We start from the raw sequence: 10,837 nt of genomic DNA, 5'->3' as shown, positions 1-10,837 counted from the left end.
GCAACTCAAATAACCACGCGTTACAATAGTGGTGTGCAGAAGAGCAACTCGAACACAAAGTATATCAAACCTTAAAGTGTTTGGCTACAGTAGCAGAAGGGCACAAACATACAGTCAGTGTCCTCTTTATTAGGTACAGGAGGTTTCTAATAAAGCGGCCACTGAGTGTATTTTCCAAATGGTGAGAAACCAGTAAATGAGGGAAGTTTAGGAGGGCTGGATACAGAAATCATTCAAAACCTGGAGGAAAAGAACAAAAATAAATTAAAATAATAGTGAAATGTTAAATTTCATTTCATGGGAACTGAAATACAAAGGAATTGAAATTACTTTACAGTCACAGAGAACTCCAATTACTCCCCATCAGGATTTCAGCCAGTTCTAGGTATTGCACCTCAGGAAGGTTATATTGGCCTTGGAGCCGTTACAGTAAAAATTCAACTAAATTATAATGGGCTAATGTGCCTAAATTATGAAGAAAGTTTGCTTAGATCAGCTCATTTACCCTTGGGTATAAAACTTTAAGGAATGATCAAACTACAATTCAGGAATTAATGGGGTAGGAAAACTATTTTCTCTGTTAGGTGAAACGAGAACATATTAGAACTAAAACTTGAAGACATGGTGACAAGAAGCAAGGGTAATGAAAGTCCAGACATCTTTCTCAAAAAAAAACAGCTAAGGCAAGGTTAATTAAATATTTCCAAACTATGATTAATAGATTTGTATGGCAATTTTAAGGGTTATGGAATGGAGACAGGCTAGTGAATTTGAGAGAGTGCAGATGACTAAATTGAATATCAGAGGGAGACTGAAGGGCTAGATGGTGTACTGTTCCTTTTCTGAAGTATATTTTGCTTTCTGCATAATTGTCTAAAGTGAACCTCTGAAAGGTGAGATGCATATTGATCACATCAGTCAAAGACGTGTGAGAGAACACACAGAAACAATGGAGACATACAAGTTGTCGCGGTAAAGCAGACATCCATAAAAGAGATAAAAATGATGATTTTAAGTGGAGTGTCACAGACATAAAAATGAGAATGGTGCTTAGGGCATAGAAGACAAAGAGTAGATGACACAAAAAGGAATCCAAGGGAGAAGCAGCAAGTCTGTTTGAGGAAGATAATTCTAACATTTTTGTCTGTGAGCAATGTCAGTGGAGATTAACTGTTTTACAAGAAACATTAAGCCACCTATTTACAACCTGCCATTACAGGAGGCTGGCTCTTTTACAGACTGCAAGAGGTGAAATGTAATAGTTCATTGCTAAGATGGCAGGTCACCTGGTTGATATCTTAATCTGAAAATCAAACACAATATTAAAAAAACTAAATGGGACCATAAATAGTTTTGCAAATGCCCTTTGATGTTTGCCAAATTTTCAGTGTCTCCAAGGATTTCACCTGTCACATTAAAGTCAGCCAGTTCAAGTGTTTTATTAAGTTATTGGTGAATCTTCTAAGATTTATTTTGTCTCACCAGATATGCTGCCTATGCTTTTTCTCCTAACTGCAAGCTTCCTGCATGACACACTTGCTCTCATCTCATGCTGGACAGTAATTCAAGAAGAGCTCATACTTGCTCTATTCAACCAAAGACAAAAACTCAATTATTAATCAAAAGTTAATTTCTGTTGAACTGGTCAGTATTTCTCATAATCATGAAAGACTTCATCATCTCTGAATTTTTAATAATAATTTAATGTATTTATTTCACTAGTGTGATACCTGTGATATAAATATAACTTTCATATGTACTAATTTCAGCACTATGTAATTAATAGATCACATTTAATACAGTTCTTTGGCAGATGACAGGGACTACTCCCCCTGCAATAGCTACACTTCATAAGTAAAATATTAAATAGTAAATGCTATCACTAACCATCTTTGGTTCAAATCTATCCTCATTGCACACATTCACCCACGACTTGGTTCAAACAAAACCTTACGTCAAAAATGCTATGAAGTTTACCATTAACATCGTTGCAAAGGTCTTCAATGGGAAGGCCTTCAATTTCCATCCACTTAGCAGTGTGTCTAGTATATAATTAAAATATTTGTAATTAGCAAATGAAAAGTTCACTAATCATGCAGATATACTTTATTAGCATCCCATTTTTTCTGAATGTCTAAAGGATTGAAATACGTAAAAGTTCTTTTGTATCATTTTGATAGTTATAATAACAGAGAACCCATCCAATGAAAATGTAGTACCAATGGAAACAGAATGCTTTGGGTTCATTAAAATTATTGAGTGATAAAATTTTTTTTAAACTTCTGCCTCCTATCTTGTAAAAACAGCATTTATTTCCATTTTAATTATGAAATGAACATTCATAGTGGTGCCAATTTATTAATATTAATTATCTTGCATATGATTTTTAAAGTGTTTACCCAAAGGTATTGATCAAAAAGATATTGAATCTTGCCCCTGCATAGGTCGTGAAATATTTTAATGGAAAGTGCTATTATGTCACATCCAGAAAAATGCCGTGCAAGTCATTATCATTTCTCTATCATGCAATACCACTATTACAGGAAAGCCTGCAGAAGAATGGATAGGAATGGGAAAACACATATCATACAAGATTCAATATATCATTATTATTTGTTCAACAGATCTCAAATTAAATTAAACAAAACAAAATAATGTAAACTAAATAAATGCATCTCCCATAATATTAAACTTATTTATAGATCTCCTTTCAGAGAAAATAGATTTTTGGAATGTGAGCAAGTTTTGGCTCGTAGCAAGTGAAATGCTGCAACTGCTGCCAATGTGAATGAGTAGCCGGAACACTCAATAGATATGGCAGCATTATGGCAAGTGAGGGGTTGAGGCACCTGTTAAATCAATGAGCTTTGGGATGGACAACTACTGGCAGAAATGGTTTGATACTCATCTTCAAAGCTATTTGGGGGACTGGAAGATGCCTTTGGAGGCACTGTCGTCTACAAAAGGAGAAAGAAATCTATTAGTTATGACAAACAAATGAGCCTAACATGCTTGGCAATCTAATAATTGGAAACATTCCAACAGTGACCATCAATTTGCATTCAGGGAGATGTGTCAGATCAGTCAGCAAGGATGTGGTATGGGAAGGCTGTAACGTGGTAAACAATTTTTAGAATAAATTTGATAATGATAGTGCATTTGAAGTAGTTTGCATGGATAATAGTGTCTGATGCAAGATTAACTCTTTAGATCCAAAAGAAAGTGCCAGATTTGATTACACAGAGAGAAAGAGAAACCAGAAGTTCATGAGGAATTTCATTAAATTGAGAGTTATGTGTGTATATATGCATCATCTGCTTTTAAATATGGGGGATGTCTAAGAGATTTTTTGAGAATACCCAAAATTGGCACTGTGAATGGGAATGACAAAGGAAGCCCCAGGTGCCAGGAAGAAATCAATGCACTGGTTTAGTAAGCATAATAAATGGCAAAAGGAATTGCAGCTGGAGAAATATGAGGTAATGCATTTGGGGATGTAAGAGAAAAAGAATTCATGAAAAACTATGAGCTACTAATAAGTATTAAATCCAGTTCATATCCTTATTTCTTAGACTGACAGGATTTTTGAAACTCGTGCACATATCACTGAAGTTAGTGAATTAGATCTATTGAGATGGTTAAGAAGGCATTTGGGATGTTTGCCTTTTTATAAAATATATAAGAGCAGAAAGGTCACACTAGAAATGTAGAAAATATTGTTAACTCACAGCTCTAGTACTGTGTACTATTCTCATCACCACACTAGAGTAAGGTTTCCATACAAGAAAGTGTGCACAGAAGATTCACTGTACTAGGATTTTATAGTTATGGGGAGACAATGTGAAGGCTTAGGCTGTTCGCTTTAAATGAAAGATTAATGGTAGAGTTCAGTGTGTGCACAAAATCATGGGAGGCCTGAGAAAGTAACAGGAAGGAGCAAAATCACCTGAAAAACTATTAGTTTATACAGATTTAATTTAATTGATAAATGATGTAGTCAAGTTTTCACTCAGTTGTTTGGTCATGGAGTTCAACATATTTAAAAAAATATTCAATAGCAATTGAAGAGTCCTAACCTACAAGGCTTCAGATGGAGATATTAAAATTGGGAATAACTCAAAATGGCTACATGAATACGATAGACAGAATAGCCTCCGTCAGTGCTGTAAAAACTTATGTCTTTATGAAAGATTCTGGTCATTGACCAGAAGCATTAATCATTCTGCCTATGGATTATGTTTGTTTGACTTTCAAAATGCATTTCCTTCCAGTATTATTTTAGTTAAATGTGCCTCACAAAAATCTCCATCAGCATATGGGAATGCTGTTTTATCACTAGAAAAATACATTATCCTATTCCGTGAAAAAAAGACTGTGAGCATCTAGCTTATCTACATCATGATTTTATAAACCTCGATAAGGTCATCACTCAGTCTCCTTCTCTCCAGGGAAAACCTTCCCATCTATTCCAGTATCTCCTCATAATTCAAGCCCTCCAAACCTGGCAACAACTTTGAGAATCTTTTCTGTACCCTCACTAGCTTAATCGCATGTTTTCCCATAGTATGGCACCTAAAACTGCACATTATTATTCCAGACGTGGTGTCACCAATGTTCTGTGTAACATGATGTCCTAGCTCTTACACTCTGTGCCCCATCTGATTTAGGTAAGTATGTCTTTGCGCCACTAGTTTACCTGTGCAATCACTTTCAAGAAATGAGGTACTTATACCCCTTGGTCTCTCTGTTCTACAAAACTCCCCAGGAGCCTGTCATTCACTACACATTACCTCTCAAGATGCAACAATTTGTACTTGCCTCAGTTAAGTTCCATCTGCAAGTTTTCCCGGTTGCCCTATATCCCATTGTGACCATAGGTAACATTCCTCACTGTCCACTGTCTATCGATTATGGTATTTCTATACATACTATTTATTATAAGTTACTATAAATTGCACATTGCACATTTAGACTGAGATGTAGTGTAAAGATTTTTACTCATCGTGTATATAAAGGAAGGGTATAAGTAATAAAGTCAATTCAATTCATTCACAAACTTACTGATCATGCCATCTGTTTCCAAAATATGTCATGGTCCAGTCTGTGAAGTCCGCATTCTGGTTCACGGTCCGGTCCACCGCTCCTTATTCCAGGTTTTCCAGTTTTCCCCTGTTCTGTTGGGTGCTCTAATTAAGGCACATGATTCTCATTTTGGGCTGGCTACATAAATAGCTCCTGGGTTCAGCTTCAGTTGCTGGATTGCTCCCTTCCCTTTCTTCTGTAGCCTCACCTGCTACCTTTTGCCTGAAGCCTCGCCTGTGTCCTTACCTATTCTTGCTGTCAAGTTCTACCACTGGAGCAAGACTGGAGCCTTGCTGTGTTTAGATAAGAAACTGTCTTTTGTTGTTTGGAACTGTCTCTGTGTCCACGCCTTTGCTAGGTAGGTCTAGCTGTTTGCTGCTACCTTGTGTTGGGAACTGTCTCTGTGTCCATGCCTTTGCTAGGTAGGTCTGGCCATTTGCTGCTACCTTGCATTGGGAACCGTCTCTGTGTCTACACCTTCGTTAGGTAGGTCTGGCTGTTTGCTGCTACCTTGTGTTAGGAACCGTCTCCTCGTGTTCAGCATTCTGTGTATGAGTCCCGGCCCTACATCCTGGTCCCAAGGAGGGGTCCCAGCTCTGTGTTCCTGTCTCCCAAGATTACTAAGGCTCTGTGTTCTGCGTTCCTGTCTCCCAAGATTACTAAGGCTCTGTGTTCTGCGTTTCTGTCTCCCAAATCCAATTCTTAGCTTTGTGTCCCCATCCAGTTCTGGTCCCGCGTCCTGCCCAGGAGTCCCGCATCCTGCCGCCACATCCAATCCTGTTGCCTTGCTACGTCTTGTCCTCGCCTAGATCTGGAGTCCGAGCCCAAGTCAAGACCCAGGTTCTGGGTCCCTGTCCAGTCTCTGGCTTGGAGTCCTTGTCCAGGTTCCTCGTTCCTCATCCAGGTCCCGCTTTCCTAGTCTAGTCCTAGCCCAGGCCCTGTATCCTAGTCTCGTCTAGGGCCTGTGTCTTGTCCAGTGTCACTTCTTCCTCACTTCCCTTGCTTTCTTGACACACCTAGTCCTGTTCCTAGTACTTCAGTGTCTGTGTCTTGCATTTGGGTCTGCCACTAATGCCCCCCTTATGACAAAATATTAGTCCATATAACAAACAGCAAAGAACTCAGCACCAATTCCTGTGACTAGTCACATGACTCCAATCTGGAAAACAACCCTCCACTAGCACCCTCCGCCCCTTTTCACCATGCCAAGTTTATATCCAATTGGCTTACTCACTATGGATTTTATGTTATCTCATTTTCCATGTGGCATCTTGTCAAAAACCTTGTTAAAGTGTGGGCAACATCTTGCCCTCAAGATCACCTCTTGAAAAAACCCAAATGAATTCATGAGAACAGATTTCCCACACACAAATCCCTGGTCCACACCTTTCAAAATGCGGGTAGGTCCTGTCTCTCAGAATCCCCCTGCAGTATGTAACTACTGATTTTTGAACTCACTGGCCGATAATTCCCAGACTTGTTCTTGCCCCCTCTTAAATACAGGCACAACAGACTTTCAACATCTGTAGCTGGGAAAAGTATAACAATCTCTGCCAGGGCCTCAGCAATTTCTTCCCTTGCTTCACACATGGTCAAACTCCGGGATTTATCTCCTTTATTCGCCTCAAAATTGCCGCTAACCCCCTTCCATAGTATCATTAAATATGTGCATTATCTTCAAGTTTGCATAAAATATAACAGGACTTATTTTTACAAAGCAGAAGATCTGTGGAGTTGATACTTAAGGTATATTACAGGGAACATTGGTGGATTGATCAAACTCCGAGATCCAAATCTGCCAGCTAACAGTAGCGCAAAACTCTCGGAGCGGGAGCAGTGCCGTTGCAATCGCTGCTCACAGAACTGCAGTGAGTGGCCTCCCCCACCGCCCCGGTCCCGGCCAGCATCTTCGCACGCGCTCCGGGCTCTGTTTACTCCTCGGCAACTCCCCGCGCTGCTCCCAGGTGGCGCTGATCGCAGCCAAATGAAGTGGACGGTCCGCGCGCGCGCTGCCGCCGCCGGCGCATCCAGCGCTCCCTGCCTCCCTCGCGCGCGTGAGGGAGCGCGCGCGCGCTCTCCCTCTACACCTTCACCACCTGTGGCCGCGCGCACACGCTTTGCCCTCCCCACCCGCCCGGGTCCGCGCGCGCGGATGGTCTCTCTCCACGTCCTGCGCTTCAGCGCGGAACTCCTGTCTGCCGGGCTTGCGCGCCGGGTTTGGGCTGCATCATCTCCACCCCCCCCCACCACCCCACCACACCCCCACGCCTCACCCCGCCAACCCCGTGAGCGAGTGCCGGCGAAAGCGGAGCGAGATCGTGCGAGGCAGAAGGCGACAGAAACAGCGGCAGCAGCGCCGGCAGATCATCGCGCCCCTTCACACAAGTGGCAGCAAGACTCTGAGGAGGCGGAGGGGGGAAAGGCGCTCCCCCTCCCCGTAGGGGAAGTCAGCTAGGCAACCCGCAAAAACTTTTGATTGCCCCGCCAATCCCAGGGAAGTCTGTGCGAGCAGTATTTTATTGCCAGTTATTTTGCAGCGGGACAGATTACTGTGGTTCATTGCTGCACTGCCCGTAGGCACAGTCATCCTTCAGTCGCTTCCAAAAAAAAAGTAAATGGCAAACGGTAAAAGAAAACCCAGAATCCTAGGCAACTACGAATCTGCTTCCTAATCCCGCAAACACAATGAATGAAAGAAGGGGATGGAAGTTTGGGAACTGAAATCCGGAGAGTGTGTACGGCTGGAAGTTTGAGCAAGTTTGACGTTATTCGAGGACAGTCGGAGATTCGAGTTCTGCTCTCTGTTGAGGGGGGTTCCTCCCCCTAACTTGCGTTTCAGTCTGGCGCTCGGCAGCGAGAGTCCTTTAATGTATCGGTAGCTCTCAGACCTCGTCCAACCTTCGACGGATTCTGGTCTGAACAAGAACTCGCCGCTTCCGAAGGAACTTGCAGGGAATCTGGCTCCTGGGCGAGAAGGATTCTAAACTGCGGAGTGACCATGGCGAGGAAGTCCGGGCTGGAAGGATGCCTTTTGCTGGCTGTCTTACTTATGTTCAGCGCTGCATCGCGGGCACAAGGTAGGAGAGAGCCCGGGAGGGCGGCAGCATCGCCCGAAGATGCGGGCAGGGCCGAGCTCGGGAGCCCGGCTTACAGATTGAAAATATAACGCCTCTGGTTCATTTTTAATGTTTTTTCTTGTACATTTTAATCCAGTGCAACTCTGTTCACCTCATTGTAGTAAACAGTTGTGTCGATTTTGTGGAGAGAGAGAGAGGAAACTGTGCTTAGGGGGGAACAGGAAGAAGACGTAAGATGAGTGATACCTGTGAAAAAGAACTATATTCTGTACACGGTGCCAATGTGGACGCGTGTTGTCAAAACCGGGCAATGAAAGAAAGTGAAAAATACAATGAACAAAGTCAGGGTTTAAATATATGCTCCGAATTTATCTGAGAGAATGTTGGCAGATGTCAGAGAGTAGAAACTAAGAACAGAAACTTAACAAGGAAAATTAGAGGGGCAGTGAAATGTGGGGATAGGCAGTAGGTATGAAATGGGAAATCGGGTTGATAAACTCATTGAGTGACTGAACGAGAGGGATGGGATGGAGGAGAATTAAAGTAACTGAATTGCAGTCAATTGTGTGTAAAGTGCGTGGAGGTGACAGTTCCTTTCGGGTTTTTTTTGGTATCGATCTTTCTCATCTTTTAAACATAATGACCCTGACTAGAGCAGATCAATTAACTAGTAAGAGCAGAATCTTGTGCCCCTGAGGCCGAATGTGACGGATGTTTATTTGCTCAACAAATAATGGGCACTTTCATTCTCGCTTCTCCCACGATTCGAACTTGACGCCCCTTGCCTTTCGTGTGCTTTGGTGAAAACTGACTCTTTGCAGTTTACTGCTGCAATTCAGCGATTTCCATCAGCAAAGTAACTGACCCGGACCATGGTTTGTAATCTTTGGTTACAAAATTGATGCCTAGCGTTTTCGAAAATTGAACGCGACTTGTTAAAGCAGAACGCAAAAAGGAATCGGGAGATTTTCTCGGTATTCCTTTTTAGAAGGTGGACATTTTGGGAGCCACTTTGCCGATGCTTTCGGTAGAGAGCTTTCATGTGCGGTTGTTAGTGTATTCAGGCTGCGTCAGTCTCTCTGATGATGCCAATCACGATTTGAATTGTTTGTTTACACATGATGCTGGGTATGAATTGATAATAAGTGTTTTACAGCGGGCTTCCACGAATGCGATTACTGGTCTAAATAAATCCACTCTTAATTAGTCATATAGGAAATAGCTGATATGAGACTTGGCATTCAATTCAGGACTGGGAAGAGACGGAAAAAAAGACGTTTTCGCTGCTGAAGACTATGCAGTGATGTAATTTGGATGCCATGACATAATTGTCGGACGGAATCTTATTTTAAAGCTATCGGGCGCGGAAAAGCTAACATTGAAGAGGCACAGATATTGATATATATGCTGCATTGCAAACTTTTCCTTGCCAGCAAGTAAGCTGCCTTCGACCAAACAGGCAAGCTAGAGAACAGCAGCTACTCAAAGACTCCACAATGTGGCAACAACGCTTTCTTTAAGAAACCGATAAATGTCTTATAAGATTGCAGCGCAATGCTTTAATAAAAGAACTATAATTCAAGACTGCATTGAGCTTGTTTCTGTGAGGGGTGTTCTGAACTAACAGGTGTGCAGGAGTAAACTTGGGTGAGAATGTGAAACGGAGCTCGTTGGAGGACAGTCTCTCACGGGCATTATATAACGTTGTACCGGGGATGACGGTACAGCAACTGACGGAGAAGAGGCGTGAGGCTCGTCCAATGTTCTTTAAAGACTGTTTTAGATCACCATAGTTGCAGACGGCATAGCCCTGGGAATTCGGCATCACAATCCTGGGACTCTTGCGACATGTTTCTTCAGTAGCACAACAACATATTCTTTTGCAATTCCCTTGTTTGACACAATCTATTACCTTCAGATGGCAGATTGCCATGAAATATCTAAATTGAATGTTTCTGCGCTAGAAAGTTTTAAAAGCAGTTGTGGGAGTTATTGTTCTTTTGTCCACTTCGGTTTCGATTCTCTAAGTTCCAGTTCAGTTTTTTTTTACAGGGAATAATTCTGATTAATTTAACAGGTCACTGACACAAAATGTCACTTAAGAAAATTCTTCCAGATAGATAACCATCCGATTACATGACGTTTAATGTCACAGATTGCACCCTTTGATGAGACTTAAGAAAATGGTGTACAGTTTACACCATTTTATGTAATTTTGGTCACCCTCTTATACAAAAGACATTATTAAACTGGAAAGAGTGGAGGAAGGATTTACATGGATGTTGCCAGGACTCAAAGATCTGAGTTGCAGGGAGAGATTGCACTCCTTTGCTTAAAATGCAGGAGAATGAGAGGTGTGTAAGTTTATGCCATATATATAGGGTGAATGTACATAATACTTCTACTAGAAGGGAAACAGAAAAAAACTTGGGTAGAAGTTTAAGGTGAGAAGTGAAATATTTAAAAGGGATCTGAGAGGCAACTTCTTCACACAGGTTCGTTGTCACATGGAATAAGCTATGAGAGAAAGTGACTGAGGCAGATACAACAACAGTATTCAAAAGGCCTTGGATAGGTACATGGATTGGAAGGGTTTAGACTATGTGGACAAATGGGACTAGCTTTGTGGGCACCAAAGTCACAATCCATGAGTAGAGTCAAAGGCCCATTTCTATGTT

The 10,837-nt window shown here is 41.8% G+C and overlaps 1 protein-coding gene across 1 annotated transcript in view; it reads left to right on the top strand.

Moving 5' to 3' along the window:
* The first annotated feature begins 7,726 nt into the window (after nt 1-7,726).
* Nucleotides 7,727-10,837, top strand: part of LOC134360278 (protein sidekick-2-like) — a 983,228-nt gene continuing 980,117 nt past the window's right edge. The window contains exon 1 of the mRNA XM_063074455.1: nt 7,727-8,159. Coding sequence (XP_062930525.1) covers nt 8,081-8,159 — 79 coding nt within the window. The 5' untranslated portion in view covers nt 7,727-8,080. The remainder of the gene's footprint in view (nt 8,160-10,837) is intronic.

The sequence above is a fragment of the Mobula hypostoma genome, chromosome 22 (assembly GCF_963921235.1).
Source record: "Mobula hypostoma chromosome 22, sMobHyp1.1, whole genome shotgun sequence".
Classification (NCBI taxonomy): Eukaryota; Metazoa; Chordata; class Chondrichthyes; order Myliobatiformes; family Myliobatidae; genus Mobula; species Mobula hypostoma.
Note: the sequence above shows the minus strand (reverse complement) of the source record. Positions and strands in the feature narration are given on the sequence as shown.